Below are 20,737 nucleotides of genomic sequence, written 5' to 3'. Positions count from 1 at the left end.
AGCTTGGTTGACACTTCTTCTCTATTTGGGCATGCAGGATTTGGTCTGGTAGGGAAGTCAGGCTTGTCAGTGTGTGTGCTAAGATCTGCCCAGCAGAAGCTGGCATGGTTACCTGTGAGCTGACTAATGAAATGTCCCATGAGCAGTGAAGCCTCCCTGATTAGTGATTATGTATCTGTCAGAAGTGGCCTTGGTCAAAGAAGCAATTTGATGGTCTGCTTTGTCTGATTTCTCATTTCCAGTATCATTTTTTTTTCGGAGTTCATAGCCTAGCTGCTGATTGGACCTATTATATTTTGAATAAATTTGTTTTGAAAATATTTTTTGCATGTTCCGTCAACAGTTTTATCTTTGATTAGAGATATTTTTTTACTTTGATATTTAATGCTTATTTATTTCTGTTCTATGCATTTTGATTTCATTTTGTTTTTTTTAAAAGCACATTATTGTTTCTAATTCAATGTTCTTCTATTCCTTATGTTACACTTTTTTATGCTTTATGCTTTGATGTTTCAGGGTTTCCACTTCTGCAACTACCCATTCCTGTTTGATGGAGCGGCCAAAAGTGTCCTGCTTCAGACAGATGCCTCTCTGCAAAAGAGGGTGAGTTGTCTGTCCAGTAAATGGTTGAATGTGACTGTTTTTGCTTTTGCATACATATTCAGGTGGTGTCGGTAGCCTAGTGGTTCATTCCAATGATTAAATCATTTAATTCGCCCGCTTTATTACGGCATGACCTGGTGTTAAGGCAAGCTACTCGGACATTTTGTATTACTTCTTGCAAAAAGTTTCGACAGTCGATTTTGCCCAAATTATTAAAGTTAATTTTGTTTTCCAGTCTGCTGCTGATGCATGAATTTTCTAAATCATAAACACTAAACACCACAGGGATTGTCCTTTGTTTTCGTCGCCCACCTCTATTCTTTCTTCTCGTTTTTTTCAACATTACTAGTATATTAACACACTAGCAAGAGCTGGGAGAAACACACATATTCCACACACACTTGTTCTTGAGCACAGAGTTGGAAACGACTCGGAGAACGGTTTTCACCTGACACTCTGGAGAAAAACTTCCTTAGTTGTTGACGTTCAAGGGTTGACAAAGTGTTGACCCCAGAAGAAGAAGTGGTGAAAAGGTTAACTGTTACACCACAGACGCCGGTCAGTCTGTGTCAATATGAGTCACAAAATGCCCACTGTGTTGAAATTTTTCTCTCTAGTACAGCATGTTTTTTTATGAAAGTACAAAACAGCTCACAAATACGGTAGTTATCACAGTTGGTCTATACACTTGTGTAAACTCAATTTGCTAAAGGATACAACAAGAATCGTGTTTACTTTCTTTCTGTTCTTAACTGAAACAAACTGTCACCCTCAGAACGCCGTTGAGAGTGTTCAGCGACAGAACCGTTGGGTCGTCGAGCACCTGTTCCAGACGTCAAGGGACATGAGCATGCTTCTACCTCTGTTTGACCCCGAAAACATGTTCCTGGTTTTGTTTGTGGATCGGAACAACCTGGTCCAAGACACCCTGCTACAGCTGCAGAGTAAGCACAGTGCCGACCTCAAGAAACCCCTCAAGGTGAGTTGTCATTTTGTAATCTATATATCATCGGTCGCATGATAAAACCGTGAATTCCACAAATTTTCTAAAATCGTTTTTTTTGCATATTTTGATAGTTTTTGGTGAGATACATGTCCCTGTAAAACTATTTTTAAATTATCTCAACGCAAACATGTAATCTGACGTAATAAGAAAATCGTGAATAAACACCGTGCCCCAAAAGTCACCTGATGAAACCACTTTGGACATCAAAGAAAGCTGCAGAAAGCCCAGCACGGAAATAATAGAAGAAAAAAAACGTGTCTTTCAAAGTACACGATGTGTTGGGGCTGATCAAAGGTGTTATTTTTTAACCTGAGAGAGAGAGAGAGAGAGAGAGAGAGAGAGAGAGAGAGAGAGAGAGAGAGAGAGAGAGAGAGAGAGAGAGAGAGAGACCTATGTAAAGGGTCTTCTCACCACGAAAGAGTACAATGTAAGCAAATGCAATACACCAAGCTGAAAGACGCGCACTTGGGTTTATTATCTGAAACGGAGTGACCAAAAGATCAAAGTTTGCAGGATGCTGATATCTATGACTGGGCTCATTTGCTCTAGAAGAGCTCAGGCCAGTTTCATCATCGCCTGGCTCACCCCGTACGGACAAACACTTTACACTATTCCCTACCCTGGGCTAACTTCTTCTTTTTATTTTTAAAATGTCTTTCCGTTTTTCTGTTCATCATTCTCTGTGACTTTTCTACAGGTACCACATGACCTTCCCTTGATCGTTAAACTTGAGGACTCCAAGTTAAAACTTTCTTTGTTATGTAGCTGTTTGATTTCCAGATGGTATGCGGAAAAAAACATTGGAGAATATTTTAACAACAGGCAAGTTTGATGGAAAGAGAGGCAGAGGCTGACACTACTGACAGAGGGAAAAGATAGTGAACAAGATGACAACATGGCTAGGAGCAGCAACAACAACAGACTCCATTGCTGCTACGCTAGACTGAGTGAAGTGGAGGTCCATGATCGCCCTCGCCAGTCGGCAAGGCACTGGATGATGATGATGCTCAGTCCAATCCCTCTCCACTGCTTTCTTCTGACTGAATATTTTCTGCTTAATACTTCCTCATTGGTAACTCTGTTTGTCCATCTGATCCTACGGAACTTCCTCAAACACTTGTTGATGACAACCTGGATCCTCCAGTACTTTGTAAAGAGTGCTTTTGCAGAGCCCAACCCTGCTGCACCACCAAACAATCCACAAGGGTCGTGCAAGCCAAGGAGTTTCTGTTCACATCTGTGGACATGCTTCCGAAGGTTTCCTTTCGCAGTTTCCCCAGCAAAGCTTTGAAAATCTGTATTTTGATCCCAGATTCTGTAATCTGTCGGAGCTTCATTGGTTTTATGAAACAGCCTGCACAGGTCAGGGACAATCTGCCTTGTATGTCAGACAACTTACATATGTGCTAGATGAGAAGAACATATCGATCTATGAGCCAAAAAAGATCAATGTGAATTGTGTGTGAGTTTTGAGTCTAGACAACGTCAGCCAGACAAAGTGGGAATCTCACATGGCAGAAAAGAAAAGGACAAAGAAAGGGCACGCCATGGATAGAACCTTTACTCTTGGCCAAGAAGACATTGAAATGATTTGCATGAATCTTCAGGATGTACTTTTGGCACTGTCTATCAATTCCTCCAGCTCTTGTTTCAAAAGCATGCTCATAATCTTCAATGCAACCTCGTATGATGCCATCTATTACTTATGAGTCCCCCGTGATTTTGTCAAAATTGCAGTCCACAAAACTGTCAGGTCGGGTAGACAAAAAGAAGACAAAACTGTTAATGCAATATGAAGCCTCCGATATATCTAAGGAGAAATCCTTTGCAAACTGAACTCTAACGAAGAGTGGGAGAGTCTTCTAAAGCCAAGAGACAAGGAAAATTCAACAAACAGTTTCCCACCACTCTATCATTTTCATTTTAAAATCGCAAAGAGTAATTTTCAGGATCTGAGAAACAAAAATGTAAGATAATGAAAAACGATCATTCAGTCATTCAAGGGGTATAGAAGTTTGATACAAATCAAGTTCTTAAAAACAATCCACCCCACCCCCCTCAGCCCAATAAAAAAAACCCATACACTTACGCACAACTGGAAAAAGAAAAATAGAGAGAGAGAGAGCAGGCAAATGGAGGAGTGTGATTTCATAAATTACATACAATATCCCATTCACGTAGAAAGATAGATGTTTATAGTGGTAGAAAGATAGATGTTTATAGTGGTAAAGTAATGAATTGCTTTCTGTTTCACTCAGTGTGTAATTTCATACTCAGTTTTAAGTTGGACTTTTAAAATCTTTTGTATAACAGTATTCTGTGCTTTCACATATTTTTAAACATACCAGGGACTCTAATAAGAGAAAACACACTGCCTATAACCGTGAATACAACATCGCGTTTCATAAAGCCTACTGATGAAATCGTGAATTCCACACCTGTGTGGAATTCACAACCGCATCAGGCGAGATTCGAATATGAAAATCGTGAATCCCACAGTTTTTCGAAAAAATGACAATCTACAGAAAAAAAATGTATTACAGTATTATTTTAAGACTAGATTTATCCATTTAGTTTATGTCTTGAACGCCAAATGAAGGAGGAAATCAGTTTTTCCTTCTCTTGTAAAATTTGCTTTGTGTGGAATTCACGATTTCATCAGGTGGCCAACGATATATTGCGGATGGACTCCTTGTCATGAATACAGAACAAACCCAATTCTTACCTCAAATGACTTCTAAATATTGTTACTGTTTTGTACTTGTATATATATGTGTCTTGCTTTTTGCTCTGTTCAAAATTGGAAATACGTGACTGTGTCCCTCTTTTAGTAGAAATTTTTTTCCAGACTTAGCTCTTGTGGCACAATTTTCCCAGAGTACAGGGTTGGTCTATTTTGTAAATCTATTCAGCTCTCTTTAATGCAAGTCTATTAAACAAAACCACTTTTTGTCAAAAATGGACATCGTAATCCCATAGCACTGTGACTTTTCTAGTTTTACAGTCCCCTCACTGCGGTCTAGGTTGTATTGGTTTTAGCTCTTTTGCTAAGTGGAAACTCTTTTAAATCTTTTTTTTCCTTTTTTTTTCTATTTTCAGGTGGTGTTTAAAGGAGAGGAAGCTGTGGATGATGGTGGAGTGCGAAAGGTAAGTTCTAATGTGTGTGTTCAGGGGATTTGCTACTGTTCAGAAATGCTGCATTAGTAAGTAGGGATCAGTTTGTTAACATGTACACCTATGGCATTGAAATTTCAGGGCAGTACTGTGTTAGAGAGACAGCTGAAATAACTGCTGATTGCAGCATTAAGTTCCTGAGTTTTGGCTTTAGAATGACAATTTCAGGACAACAGTGTGGTATATGTTAAACTTGTGACAAATACGAAAAGTCTGATGAAAACATTGTTTATTCTAATCCGTTACATTTGTTTGACATGAATGCTTTAATCAAGTTGGAGGGCTTTGAGATAAAAACAAAAGCAAACTCTTCGTATCCTGTTTTATTGGCAGGTGTTGTAGTTGTTTACAAGAAGATGGGAAATCCTCAGTTGATGTAGGTAGATTCCTTTTCTTCATGTGCTCAACAATGTCAATGACATTTGTTTTGTATCTCTAAAGATTGATGTCATGGTTAATACATTTTCAAGATCCACTATGTTTAATTTGTGTTTTACTGGTCTTTGTTAAGGAATTCTTCTTGCTCCTCCTTAAAGAAGTGATGGATCCGGAGTACGACATGTTCAATGTGGATGAGGATTCCTATTTACAATGGTTCAATCCATCTGTGAGTATTGCAAAATACATGTGGATATCATAATAAAAATGAGTCCATCATTATATAAATCTGTATATTAGGTAAAAAGTTAAATTTTAATTAAAGAGCACAATACTTAACACACTTTCTGTTTTGAAAAAACTCAAAACTTTGTTGTGAGAAGGCTTTTTTTTCTTTTTGTATGATGTTAAGTTCTGTTCTCGGAAATATGAATTCTCATAGGAGGTTTTATTGTTGGTAAGGATCAGAATAGTAGTTCGAAGATCAAATTCATTCTTCAAAAGAACACTGAAGTAAAATTAGAACATATTATTGTACTTTTTATTTTAGTCATATCATGACATTCTACTTTGTATTAGCGTTGGTGTCTCTTCTGTTGGTAACTGGAGGGGACTTAGGACTATTTCACTTGCTATAAATTTTCTTTTTCTCTTTCAGTGACTGTAAGATTCGTTTAAAAATTGTTAATTTCTGAGCATTATATTATTCATGACTTGTTGTTTGTCATTTCAATAAGTTATGTTTTTATATATTTTGAGATCGTTTCTGACCATAACACAAATCAAAGCTGGTAGTTTATTTTGTTTATTTTTTTGGCCTGTCATATCATAGCTGATATAGTTTGAAGAAATTATATTAAGCACTTTGTACTGAGCTTTATTTGATTCATAGCTCATTGAATGCGTGTTGAAATTTCTTGTCTTTTCAGAAGTTTGAAGAGGCCAACAAGTTCCGTATGATTGGCATTCTGTGTGGCCTGGCCATCTACAACTTCATCATCATTGATTTACACTTTCCGCTGGCGCTCTACAAGAAATTACTAAAAAAGTCAGCACATCACTCCCTAACACATGTTTAAACCCTCCCCTACCTCCTCTGTTTCTATGAGGTTCAATTTATATACCTTTTGTGATTCTTTTGATACAGTTGAACCTGCTTTAGTGGTCACTTTTCCATAGCTGTTACCTGTACTAATGGCCATGGTTCCATGGCACCCTTGCATTTTTCCTATACTTTTAACCTGTCCATAGTGAACCTGTCCAATATGGCCATGGTCAGCCATTTTTGCGACAAGTTAACCTCAAAACCTGCCCACAGCAGCCACTTGCTACAAAAATTTCTGCCAACCCGTCCTGAGACAGAGTGTGTATGTTCAGTCAATGCAGAGATTCAGCTGAGCTGATGGTCTGACTAGGCACTACCTTTTAACTCATTCTCTGCCCATTTTTATACCAGCTTTCACAGATTTTCTGTGTGCATCTGATCGTGAATGATAGGTGTGTATGTTTGGGAAGGATTTTCATGAGTAAAATGAAATAATAAGTAGGTAGTGTCATACATATTTTGAAAGGTAAAAAAACGTAGCATTTAAATGTGTAAAAAAATATTTGATTAGGCAAAGGACGTTATGGGTACTTGTTAGAGAACAGGCCCATCACATGGGAGCTAATAAAAAGACAGACTAAATTTCCGACTTTGAATATAAATAATAACATTTGTATTTTAAAAAAAAGATTCCTACATTCATAAAATGAATGTTACATTCAATTCCCTGCATGTTCATGCAAAAAGATATGGAATTGTGCAATTCTAGATGATTTTATGATCCATTTTGTAACATCACTGTGACAATACCAACAGTTGCAATGAATCAGAATTTGCCCGAGTTGCACTTGCTTGTCGAAGTCTAGATTTAGATTTTAGACCTAGATCTCGGTCATTATCCTCTTGATTTTCACTTCTCTTGGCTTTCTAATTTCCCTTTCATTTCCAAGCATATTCACTCTCTTCCCTATCTCCATCTGTCCTCTTTGCTGTCACTGTAGATTTAGATCTACGAATTATGTCTTTCACGCTTTTCACTCTCGATTCAATCATCGGCTGAATCAGAATCTAAAGCTAAATTAAGGATTCTAAGACAATATCATCTCTGTCCTCAAGTTTACTAAAGAAAAATTCCCTAGTCTGTTTTACAAGTTATATGCCTATAGGGTCGTTTATTACCTGGCCCAGAAAACATAGCTAGAATTAGACATGGGCAGGGGCGAAGCGTCTATATAATCCAATAATCACTGCTTCCCTTCCTAATTTTGTAACATTGTCGCTGTCAAATTCATCCTTAAACGTAAACCTCTTAAATTAAATGTAAAAAGACGTTCGTAATCAACAATGAGTATGCCTAACATTCAAAACGGTTTCACGGCCACAGAAATAGCCTCCTCACCCCTCTCGGGCCACTCCATAAGCAGTCGCAAGCTTTGATTAAGTAAGCTTAAAGTGAGGCTGGAAGAGTCTACCAATAGAGTTGAAGGGAACATGTGCATAGAAGTCAAAGCTGTTTCATTGCCACATATACCCTGTTCACCCCTTTGGGGCCACAGTTATAATCAATCACAAGCCCTAATTATGTAAGCTAACTAACACTGGTCGAGTCTACCTCACAGATGTGAGGGGAACTAACTCCTCATAATCTCTTGACTGCTGCATATGCTCGTTTTTTTTCCTCGACTTTTTACCGTCCTATAATCAGATCGTGACCTCGATTATGACACCAGCTCCTGGCCGCGAAAGGCTAACAAAAACAGCCAAATGTGAAATTTAAAAAATGATAATTGTCATGTTCTACCAAAGAGGTAGACTCACTGGTAGATCTATAACATATAGATCTAGTACTGACATCTCTGCTTCTTTGCTTTGTGTTTATGTATTCACATCTAAAGTTAAATTTAATTTTAGTTGGAACTGATATTTAATAAGATACTTTCCCGATTATTTTGGCGGTTGAACATACAATATGAATTCCAGATTTGTTTTCATTCACAACTCAGTCAGAGTCGCCGCCTCGAGTAAGATTCTTGTGTGATAGCCATAGGCCTATCTGGTCCCGTTTCACTTTGATTACCCTGTCAAACAAGTCAGCCTTCGCCCCTGAACATGGGTGTGATCATCTTTCCTGTTTTGGTTTCACAAACACATCACTTTGTATGTATAGACACTATATTTCGTAGCAGGAAGTTTCTACTTTTGAGATTTGTTTATATCAAAATTTAAAATTATGGATCAAGTATTTACGAATTAAATAAAGTTTGAGTATAGCCTGTGCCGATGTATTGGTAATGGGCGGAAATGGTGCGGCCGATATATCGGTAATGGGCAGAGAAAGAGTTAAACGGGGGGATGGGGGGCTCAGTGCAGCAGTTACCCCAATGACATGTGTGTGTCCAGTCGAATGAGCACACTACCATAGCCTACACTTTATACGACAGCCAGTAAATTGCATACTTTTGCTGTCATCAGCAAAGATCGAACAGTCATATGACAGGCAGTGTGTTGTCTTTTTTACAGTAGTGACCATTGGTTGTCTGGGTCAGGGTATTTTTTTGGTGTTTTTTAAAAATATTTTTGCTTCTTTTCTCTTGTGTTGTTTTATTTAGTGATGACAACTATTCCAGGTTGGCAGCAGATTTTTTAAAAAAGCTTTTATGATAGTGACAACAGTTTTTATGGAAATGAAATATTTTGGTGGTGGCCAGTCATCTATTTTAGCTGATGTGTTGATGTTGGTGGTTCATAGAGGCAGTCCCAACAGGGCAGCATTGTACAAACTACAGGGGAGGCTCTAATACATGCATCAATCATCATCAGGGATGTGGTAGACCCCCTAAGCCAAGTAGTATTCTTAACAGATGTCATGCCAGTACTGCAGGCAATCACTGCCGGCAAACTACCAAGGCTGCGAGAAGTAATTGAGGAATCCCATGTCTGAGGATCATGCTGCAGTGGATTCCATCGCACTTTGGTGTCTTAGGAAATGGACTGACTGACAGGATGGCCAAACTAGCACAGAAAGAGCAACCAGACAACAGCGTCCACTACACAGAAATAAAAACTATTATAAATACACTATTTAAAGCTCCACAGACACCAGATAGCTACCATAAGCTGTCCCGCCAAGAACAAGTGATTATCTTCGGACTAAGAACACTACACACAAGACTGAGACAACATATGTACAGATGTTTTAAACTAGTACAATCACCAAAATGCCAGTATGGATAGGCTAACCAAACTGTTGAACACATCCTTCAGTACTGCAGGACACTGATCAGGGCCCTGAGACAGGAAAGGTGGCCAACCCCACTGACACTACAGGAGAAGCTTTACGGGCCGACAGATATATTGAGCAGGACGGCCCAATTTATGACAGATACTGGAATTCAAGTATGATGCTGTTGAGAAGAAAAAGAAGTAGAATTCATTTTCACCAAGTGACCTTAACTCAAACTGCCCATAGTGGCCACCTGTCTATAATTCTGTGATCTTGAGTGACAGTTCTGGATGTACTATACTAATTTTGATAGTGACTTTTTCAAGGGCATATCCATCCCTCGTTAATTCTTTTTAGTGTCACTTGTCTCAGGAACTGGTGAAGTTGATATGTATAGATGCTTCGATTCTTACCAAGTGAATTGCACTTGAGTATAAGCTCTTTCGGAATAGTCGTCTTTTATTAATTTTTTGTTGCCTCATTTGTTTTGTTTTTCTAGCAATATATCTTTCTCTGCAGGCCAATTACTGCCGATGACTTGAAAGAGCTCAAACCAGGTGTTGGAAAGTAAGTTCTGAGCTTTGTGCTGTTAGCAAAGAGTAGGCCTAATCAGTAAATCTTTCATGTCAATTACACTGCCATTACATTTTACAAAAAGCGTGTTGTACTTTGTCAGGTTTTTATTTGCCATTTTAAGTGTAGGGGCTCAATGATTGCAATTGAGTCTGAGCTAAAGAATTTTCACATGGAGCATGAAGATGCAAACATGTGATGATGGAGTGAATGAGAGGTTTTTATTTCTAGTGAACAAAACTGAATGTTTTCAAATTACTGCTCATAGCATAGGATTAGGTTATGTGGAAAGTACTCTTTTAGTGAGTTTCTTCAGAACTGTAATCATTAGCCACAGTTCTTCTGTGGAATGTCACTCTTGTGTACTGCAATGTTTTTTACCTTTGATATTAAGTTTAAAAATATGTAGATTTTCCTCTTGAACCATTTGCTTTGCATACTCATAGTGTACTCTCTGTGGTGAACAGGGGTTTACAAGATCTGCTGGACTTTGAAGAGGATGAGGAGGATGAGTTCGAAGCTGTCTTCTCCTTGCACTTTGAGGTGAGAATTAAAAAAAAAATTAAAAAGTGTCTTTATTCTCCAGCTGTTGGTAAAAGATAAACATATTCACTCTGCCTCTGGGTTTAGTTTTACAATAAGTTGATCAATATTTACTACCTTTAAACACAAGATTAGAAACTGAGGATTAACACTTTTGTCTCTCATTTTTTATCTTCAGGTTATGACAGAACAGTCCGGTGAGCAAAAGTCAGTGGAACTTTGTAAGGACGGGAAAAAAATGGCTGTCAATCAAAACAATAAGTAAGTGTTTTTTTTAATAAAAGTGAAATATCATTCATATATTGGTGAATGGTATGCGAAGATTTAGATCAGCTGCATAAGAAACATATCATCTGCCTTGTGATAAAACCGACTAGCCCACAAAATATCAAAAAAATTTTAATTGGCCCTATCGATAGTAAATTGTCCATTTCATATGCTCACTAAAGACGCATGAATTTTGTATAGAAATGTCTTTAAAACAATAGAAATAAAACCGTATAACCTGGCATCCATCGGATTTTAGCCCGATAATTCCAACTATCCCACCTGCGAGGGAGGAAATGAGGGTTGGCTGTTTTTGTCGCGTTAACAGTTTGGGGCCACATGCTATGTTACCGCCTAACCCCGGCTCCGACTTGTCTCCGAACTTCGTTTGACATGAGATTAACACCTTCGATAGTCCAGCATTGGCTGACGTAACCTTGGGAGCTCTCCAAAAAGGTATATGTGTGTTATATTTCTGGTTGGTTTTATTTGGAGAGTTCAATAGATCTAGTTGTTTCCTCTTTTTTCTTCGTTTTAGTGCTGCTGATAATGTTATTAATGACTAAAACTCCCCTCTGTTCCCACAGAACTGTTTCTGTCTTCACAATGCTGGTATTGCAAATGCATCTTTATGGATTTTGTTTTATATGACACTATTTTTTCTGTCCCCATGTTCTTCTTTGTTTTTGTACTAGTGGCGTTGGTGTCCTAGTGGTTAGGCTCTCGGACTCGCAACCGTAAGGTCGTGGGTTTGAATCGCGTCAGGGGCCCGACGTTGTGTCCTTGGGAAAGGCACTTTACATGAATTTTCCTCACTTCACCCAGGTGGGAATGGGTACCCGGCTATAGACTCGAAAGATCTTGTCAGTTTGTTAGTGTTTGAGCGCTTAATCAGCAGCTTGCACTGTATGCTTCCCGGGAAGCTGAGAATGTTTCGGAGTGTTCTATGGTCTGCTGGGGTAATAATATAGTGAAAAGCACATAGAGCCTGCTGTTGAGCGGGGATATGCGCTATACAAATGCTATTTATTATTTATTTATTATTATTATTACTGGAAAGTCACCGAATTGTGAAGGCATTTTCCCGTATTCGAACTACTGTCTCTTCTCCTAATCATTTTTTTCCTCGTAAATGAATGGACGAAGTCGTTGGCATTTTATTCTTTACTAACTCACTCAGAGAAAAAAATGTGGTACCTGTCCAGCACACCATCCGCCCCCAACCATCATTGTTTTTTTAAGTACTTCTTTTTTCATGTGCAGTGTTTATTGCAGTCATTACATTCTAAAAAATCTTTCAGCTTTATTTGAAAGTTCATTTCGTTTGTGTTTTGTATAGATTATTTTCTCAGTGTCATAATATTATGCTTTATCCTTATATTAAACCTTAACTTACATAACGCTATAACATTCCATAAGATAATGCCACTCTTGCTGCATCACCTCTGACCCTCAGCGCTATGGACAATAATCAGCATGACCAGGCTAATGTCACACCAGCTGATGATACAGCCGTTATGCCTCCATTGATCTCTGCAAAAAGGACACGGGATGAAAACGATTGGAAGGGTAACAAAAGGAAGAGGTTAAAAGAACTGGGAATGCCTTACACATGTCAAGGAAAAAAGCATGCAGGGTGTGAACCTAATGTCCGTTGCAGTTGTAAATTGGTTTGTACAAAATCCAATGACATCACTGGTCACTCTCTTGGAAGGAAAAGAGTGTCTACGTATGCCATGATAAACAGGATAGACAAAAAGAGGTCTCACACAGCGAGTGAAAATCCAAGAAGAAATTGCACCCTTCAATACCTCTTAAAAATAGTCAATGGTTGAAGAATTCCTGCTACAGTCCTGACCCACTGATTTATTTAAAGTGTCTTCTCAGTAAAATACAGAAGACCCCAAAGAACACTTCATCCCCTTCACGAGAGATCCAAGGATGACAAGTTGTTCCATAGAGAGGAATTTTTTGACAAAAACTTTCAAAGGTACCCTCCTGTCTACAGATGACAATCCAGAACACGTCAGGTCTGCGTTGAATGTGGAGAAATATAATTATGTGCAAAGAGGCAGAAAAAAACATTGAGCTATCAAGTGTTCTGCCAAAAGTTCAAGAAAAACAGTTTGGGTTTACTTTCAATCAAGAAGGGCCAGTGCGACATTTGCACTAGCTTCGAATCTGGAAACCTCTCAGGAACAGAATACACAGCTCATCAAATATGAATATGAGGAAATCTGCAGCTCGAGCAGAGAAGAAGGATAGAGAGGCTGCACTGAACCCAGAGAATAAAGTGTGTGTCCTTTGTATGGAGATTCAGTGCGTCCTCCTGGCACCATCACTAAAGACATCCACCTTATATTATTATAAAACAAAACTGGTTGTACACAATTTTACAATGTAGGATCTTGCCACCAGAGATGTCAGATGATATATCTGGGGTGAAAGTGAAGGTGGTCTGAGCTCCAACCGTTTTCATCATGTCTAACTCACCTCAGATCGCAAGTGACTGACTTCAACCACTTCATCATCTACAGTGATGGGTGCAACTACCGAAACAGAATGCCAACCTGGTGAGTGCAATTGCCTAGCTGGCCAAAGAGCTTGACATCACTCACAGTTGAGCCAAAATTCTCACCAAGGGCCATACCCAAATGGAGGAGGATTCAGTTCATAGCAATGTTGAGCGATCGCTAAAAATAACGCACTGATTTACATCCCAGTGGACTTCGTGAACATTATTCTCCAAGTCAGACGCATCCCCAGGCCCTATGAAGTTATGTACCTGGACCACAGCGTTTTCGAAGATTTTGCAAAGGTCGGAGAGTATTAAACGATCCGCCCAGGGAGAAAACCAGGCAACGCTTCTGTCACTGACTTGCAGGCATCGAAGTACACTCCAGTCTTTAAAATTCAGTACAAGCTGAAATTTGATGATGAATGGTAGGTGCTGCAAGGACCAAGAAAGCTGAACACCCTGTGTACGACAGTTACTGCTGGACCTCTCTACAAAGTCAGATTGAAGAGAACTGCTAGCCAGTATAAGCATCTACAGGAGCTGAAGGCTGTTGTATCACAATGCTACGACAATTACTATGACACTTTGTCTCTCTAAGAAGCTTTGAAAGCGATCAAGTCAAATTTGATTGGTGTACAGTCTTTCAAAACAACGATGCCTTTTTGTCATATTGCCTTGTTATAGCAGTAGGACACAGAGTGAGACAGACATGCTCTTATATTGTTGAGAAAACCCAATAAAGTAGCGGTTGTCAAGCCACGCCCCTTGAAGAAAGTTGGCGTATTCTTTGATACTTACAGTCTCTTTTTGTATAATAATAATAATAATAATAATAATATATTATTATGTAACCAACTTCACTCAAACCATTGCTGAGGTAGTGGAGCTTTTGTGTCGCTTTCTGCTTTCATTTCTTTCTTAGTATTACTTTTTCCAGGCATTTGAATGACCACCCAGTGTCAATAGTACCCTGTCAGACGTTGTCATAAATCTTAAAGGCCTACTGCTGCTCTTACTAGTGTTGTTGTTGTTGTTGTTGTTGTTGTTGTTGTTGTTGTTGTTGTTGTTGTTGTTGTTGTTGCTGTAGCTGCTCTCCCTAGGCCTTACCATTTGAACCTCCTGTTCTTTTACTTCAAATGTAGCACTGAAATGACAGCAGCTGATAGTATGGTGGTAGCGATAAAATTGTCCTCTTCCTCTCCCTTCGCTTCTTTTTTTTTCTTCTTACTCCTCCTCCTTCTCCTTTTCCTCTTTCTCCTTATCCTCCTCCTCCTCCACTTCCCCCTCTTTTTCTTCTTCCCTTCCTCCTCCTCCTCCTCCTGATGATGATGATGATGATGATGACGATGATGATACATGTAACACCAAAGATCATGGCGATTGAAACAACACATCAAATACGTTACCAGCAAGTGCATCTTGGCTGCGCTCAAGGCCAGCTGATAAAACAGGACAACCCACAAACTTGAGGGTTGGTCAGTTTTATCCGGAAAATTTTGAGCGACATAACTGTCCAACCCACGCAGTTTCATTAAAGTTTTTTTTAAATGGAAAAAAAGGTCTACAGTTTTTTTGGTAAAGTGTTTTTATAGGTGTATAAAGCATTGATTTACCGTTAGAAAGCTTTGTTTAAAGATAAGACAGTTTTTTCTTTCTCCTGTAAAATTTTCCCCGCTGGGGTTAGTCGGTTTTATCACAAGGCCGAAGATATGTGGATGTATTTTTTTAAATGTTGGAAGACTAATTCCCTTGTAGTTCTTCTTGTTTGTCCTCCCCAAAAATTGTTGACAAAATGTATTTCGTGGATGGGATTCACAAACCGGCTACATGCAGAAAGGCAAATTTTACAGGAGAGACAAAAACTGATTATTGTTAAAACGCGCAGCACAATCTTTCATTGTTAAGTTATAAATGTTGGGACCAAATACTACTTGATTTTTCTTAAATACCACAACCGATAGTTTTATTTCGCGTGTAGCCGGTTATGGAATCACAAAAAATGTGCAGCACATTGCAGGTGGCCGGTTCTCTGCAGGTGGCCAGTTCGCGCAAGACGCTTCCCCGCACAGCCGTGACACGAAGCGGCCTGTAGCCGGTTTGGCACAGCTGTGTGCCACTGTTCGCGTCATAATAAGTATAGACCGAGATCTACGTGGATGACGCCGAGTTATAGTAGTTAAACTAATAAATCTATCTTAATGAAAGCTGACTAGTTCAAACTGGGTTCGAATCTTAACCTTGTCAATTCATACTCAAAATGCCTTTATCAGTAAATTGATTAACCCTGGTTACTGGGAGGTTCAAACTTTGTTATCAGCTCCCACTTGGGTTTAGTTGGTTTGACCTCTTGGGAAAATTTGGTGGGGCTCACCTCAAGAAGAGTCCCCGAATTTCCTGCTTTGTCGGACATGGTCGGAAATGCTCTTGTAATCCTGAAAGTCGTTGGTGTTGCAGATATTTCACATGGTATGGGTGGGGTTTGAGCGTGATGACTAAGTCTATGTTTTATGGACGTACTGGGCTGACACATAGGTAGGGGAGTCTTCAACCTACTCTCGATACAATTGAGCTCGGAAACCCACTTCTGTTTGTAAGATGATCCTTTTCTGGTATTCTTTGTTCAATTTTAACTCTGTTTCTAGCACAAAAAAGAAGCGGCTTTGCAGAAGTCGAATATCGGTTTTGGTATGTCCAATCATCAACGTATAAGAGTTACTTTTGGCAGCCATGGTTCCTTTCAGAAAGTTGATTTATGTACGTTGCAAATTCGTTCTGTTTCTGCCAGACGAAGCCCACCACATCGTTCTTAGCAACGTTGTAGGACATAAAATGATGCTCTGCCATTTTAATCTTGTAATACAGAGAAGACGCATTGATTCCTAGTGCCAAAGGAACTGCTGGCACGTCCATTCAACACCAGAGTGTTTGTCATCTTCACTTAAGGATTTGATGGCCATTTCCTTCTCGGCTGTGGCTTTCTGTTTGTTTCTTCGCACTTTCAATGTTTCTACCAAGCCTGTTCATCCACGTTGCCGCAATAATCACGTAAACATCGCAATGATACTCACGAGGACAGAACAAAGCCAAGTTGAGCTCGTCGAAAATTTGCTTAACCAGAGGGAGTGTTGCTCCTTTTCTGTACACTCTTGACGTGTAGAGCCATTACACGTCAGCGAAACTTTGGAAAGGGGTCTCAAGGTACAGCTCGGTTGAGCCATACAGTAATATGATGATAATTGTGATAAGTTGTTGAAGAATCCCTCAACACCGAGGATACATCGGCCACACGTGCATTCATGTTTGACTGCTCGTTCATTACCCAGTTCCTGACACATCATATTCCAAATTCCGATGGTTGACATAAAGAACTGTCAGCAAACTTTCTCCACAAACTGTCAGCTATGTTGTTGAAAATAACTGAATGCGCTTTATTTTCTGAACCTTTGGTCTCTTCAGACCGTCTTGATTCAGACGCAGAAAACACTTCTCCCGACCACATCATCTTTTTTGAATGAATTGCAAATGTACGCTTCTGTACCCATGTGAGTCTCCGTACTGCTTTTAAAAATTCTGTCTCTTTCCTTATAACTGAATTCGTCACAATGGTATCTATTATTCTGACAAGAGCATCTTTTTGAATTTGTTGTGCTATTCTAGCTTTTGTTATTCCAGCCTTTTGGTCTCATTTCGTCTCCAGTTGTGCTAGTCAATCTATTACTTTCGAGAAGGCAGTCCCCCACTAGGATCAGTTTTACCTTTTGCTTCTTCCATTCTCTTCTACCCAGCTCCCTGCCGCACTTGTCCATAATCTTGTCGCAAGAATCCATTCCTTCTGCATACATCACACATGCATTCCGCTTCCTTCCAATTCTATGTCCATTAATTCCCTCGTGATTGCTGTCTACAGCTGTAGGGATCTCTGGCAACCGTATGAAGAAAAATTTCAAACTCAGGGTCATTCTTAAGATTTCTGAAAGTGAAATGTTCAAAACACCAGGGTGAAGCGGAGTCGATGGTGGTAGCCATGGGCAATACCGTGGCTCCATGATAGAGGTGAATCATGGACAATTTGCTGGAGTGCACTTGCCATCGTCCACGGTCTTTGCCAGACTCAGCTTTACCAGGCATCTTCCTCGAGATAAGGGATCCATCATGTATCCTCAGCCAGACTCATGCCAAAATGTAAAAAAAAGTGGTATTTGAAAAGGACTAGCATTAATTATATATAAGAAGAACATCATTAACGCGGATGAACTATTCTGTAAACCTGACAAAGATAGCCATTTCATATTTCGGTAGTTTTTTTTTCTTTCTTCCGATGACTTGTTCTTGGTCCTTTCTTTACCAATCTTGAATCATAGATGACGCGGTTTTTGCCTGGAACCACTCTCTCTCTTTGATAAATATATCTCGGGCATAATAATACTAAAACCAGAAATTTGAATAGATAACTTTATTGATCCGTGATAAGTGAATCTTAAGAAAATGATGTCTGCCACAGTATAGTATACACCACGACTGAAACGTTTAATTTTGTGAAGAGACCAATGAATAATATCAGTTCACACCCGTGGTCACAGCGTAAGATAATTCCAAAAACAAAAAGGATTGCATCCAGAATGTCGACAATGAAATAGTAGCAATAAAGTGCTTATTATTATTATTAAAATATTTTCTGTAATATTCATAGTATAAGTTTCGTATTACACTACTTTTGCGGCTGCTGCAGTTGCTTCAAACTGTCAGTACAAGAACTACTTCTGCTGTTGCTCTGCTGCTGCTGCTGCTGCGGGTGCTGCTGCTGCTGCTGCTGATGATGATAATGATGATGATAATGATGATGATGATAATGGTACTACTACTGCTATTACAGCTGTTCTGCTGCAGCTAACACTAGAGTGTGCTAAAATACAACAATTGATTTGATGTAGGCGAAGAAGAAGAAGAAGATGAAGAAGAAGAAGAAGATGAAGAAGAAGAAGAAGGAGGAGGAGGAGGAGGAGGAGGAGGAGGGGGGGGAGGAGGAGGAGGAGGAGGAGCTGGAGCTCACAAATGCTTTATGTTACAAGTCACCTCATTGTTGACTATAATATTATTTATCTCGATGGACACCAATAACAGTTTAAAATTCTGTCTAGTTCAAGAGAAAAAAAACCCTACTGGACTGTCGGGGTGAGGCGCGGCGGGGAAGCATGTAGCCGGTTTTCGATGACACGTGTCAACGCGTGTCGCGACGGTCTGCTGAAACCAAAGCGGCTATGTACATGGCCGGTTTGGCGATCCCATTTTTTCAACAGCTGCAGGTGTCCGTTTTGGAAAGTCTCAATTAAAACGTATTTCTAGGTTTTTTTTCAAACCTAATATTTATTGGGGAAACGTATTAGACTATTTACTATTCATTAAGCAAATTTAAAAAAATGGAAATTTTTGATGCAGCCGGTTTGTGAATCCCATCGACGATTTGTTGGTTTTGTCATGTAATAAAATAAGGGCCCATAAAGTAAGGTTCTCTTCTCATGTACATCACGGACATGGCTGATCAAATGGAAGAAGTTTTTTTTTTGGGTGATTTCATTTCAGATAAGCAAAGTTTTGAATATCTTGATTGTGGTGACTAAGACTCATTTCATAGGTACAATGGGAGCCAGCTGAAGAGTTTGATAGGTTTGTTGTTGTTGTTGTTGTTGTTATCAATCCAGCAACATCTGGGCTCTTGCCGTTCTGTCCAATGCCCTGTAGTGATAAGTGCAGGTTTGCTGCAGTTGCTGTAATGTTCCGTAGAGTGTGTTGTCAAAGTTAGGTCTCGGAGGGAGAAGTGTAGCTCTGATGTCATTTAGGGCTGTACAGTGGAAAAGGTGATGTTCCACTGTCTCATATGCATAGTCACACAAAGGACACATTGGGGGACGTTCTGGTTTTATTCTGTTCAAGTGATAGTTGAGTTGTATATGTTCTGTTCGTAGGCGGAAGATCGTGGTCTGTTTCTTTCTCTGTAGGTGGTTAATATTGTCATTTCGTTTTGTCGTAGTCATATGTTTGAAAACTGCTCTGCCTATCTTTCTCAAGGCCCATCTGTTCATCCAATCTTGTTTGCTGTTGCTTTTAATGATTTGTTTTGCAGTGTTGTATGAATTGGAATGTTGGGTTGTTCCTGTCTAGATCCCCTTGTGGCGAGTGTGTCTGCTCTGTCATTTCCAGGTATGTTTGAGTGTCCGGGAATCCACTGCATCACCAGGTTGATGCCACAGGATGTTATCAGTATCAGGTGATGGGAGCCAAACAGTATATGTGTCGAATCTTCGTTTAGATGATGGTCATTTTCTATTGCTTGCAAGACTGATAGTGAGTCAGTGAAGATCACTATATTCTGTGTTTTGTTTGGATGAGTGTCAAAAACTGTGCCGAGATGGTATAGTGCTCTTTCAGTTGCTATCCTTTCTGCGTCGTAGTTATTACATTTCTCTCCACAGGCTGCAGAGATCTCATTAGAACTTCCATCTGGGTACTGTATTAGTATTCCATATCCGGCTTTGGTTGTGCCTTTGAATGCTGAGCCGTCTGCATAGACGTGTATCCTGTCATCTGAATAGCTGTCGATAGTTTGATGTGATGCAAGCATCAACTTCACTGGGTCTGAAGATTTTGTGCTATTGTCTCTGAGAGAAGTTGTAATGATTGGTTTTTCCATAGAAATGTGGGGAGGGATGTTTTGGTTGACTCTTTTGGTTTCTCTTCTGTCTTGTAGTAGACGGTGGCTCTCCATTAGTTCTGTGATGCGATGCATGACTGATTTTTGTTGAAGTCGTTTCTTTGGTTTCCTTGTTTCTACTAATGTCCTGTTTGGGTGGTTGGGGTACATTCTTTTGGTTCTTTCATGGTGCTCCAAAACTGCTTTATCTCTGCGAATTCCCAGGGGTTCAACATTTGAAAGAATTTCACATGCGGCAGTAGGTGAAGATCTCATTCCACCGTTTATGAAACTAAGTGCATTATTTTGGACCTTGTCAAGGGTATTGTAAGTAGTTGCGCTACACATAATGAGTAGGCTATTGCTGTATTCCAGGGAAGATCGGACATAACCAAGGTATAGAGATCTCAGAGTTTGTCTGATCCCCATGAACCGCTCGCAAGTTTCTTTAAAAGTTGGAGTCTCCTTTTCGCCTTGTTCTTTATGCTCTCCACTTGGTTTTTCATTGTTAGACTTTGGTCAAGTTTGACTCCTAGATACGTTGGTTGTTCTTCTTTAGGGAGATTTTCATTTCCCATCTTCAGTTGAAGTTTTTTTTGGGCTGTTTTATGGCTCTTTGTAAAGATGGTGTATACTGTTTTCGTGCAGTTTATTTTTAGCTTCCATTTCTGATAGTAGCTGTGGAGCCTCTTGAGGTCTTCATTTAATTTTCCTGCTCC

The 20,737-nt window shown here is 39.5% G+C and overlaps 1 protein-coding gene across 1 annotated transcript in view; it reads left to right on the top strand.

Moving 5' to 3' along the window:
* The window catches only part of LOC101862833 (probable E3 ubiquitin-protein ligase HERC4), a gene marked incomplete at its 5' end in the record, with an annotated part of 62,503 nt that overhangs the window by 33,421 nt on the left and 8,345 nt on the right, over positions 1–20,737 (top strand). The window contains 8 exon segments of the mRNA XM_005108543.3: positions 517–603; positions 1,379–1,582; positions 4,709–4,756; positions 5,295–5,390; positions 6,091–6,209; positions 9,949–9,996; positions 10,470–10,545; positions 10,724–10,806. Coding sequence (XP_005108600.1) covers positions 517–603; positions 1,379–1,582; positions 4,709–4,756; positions 5,295–5,390; positions 6,091–6,209; positions 9,949–9,996; positions 10,470–10,545; positions 10,724–10,806 — 761 coding nt within the window.

The sequence above is a fragment of the Aplysia californica genome, unplaced genomic scaffold, assembly GCF_000002075.1.
Source record: "Aplysia californica isolate F4 #8 unplaced genomic scaffold, AplCal3.0 scaffold00698, whole genome shotgun sequence".
Taxonomy (NCBI): Eukaryota; Metazoa; Mollusca; class Gastropoda; order Aplysiida; family Aplysiidae; genus Aplysia; species Aplysia californica.
Note: the sequence above shows the minus strand (reverse complement) of the source record. Positions and strands in the feature narration are given on the sequence as shown.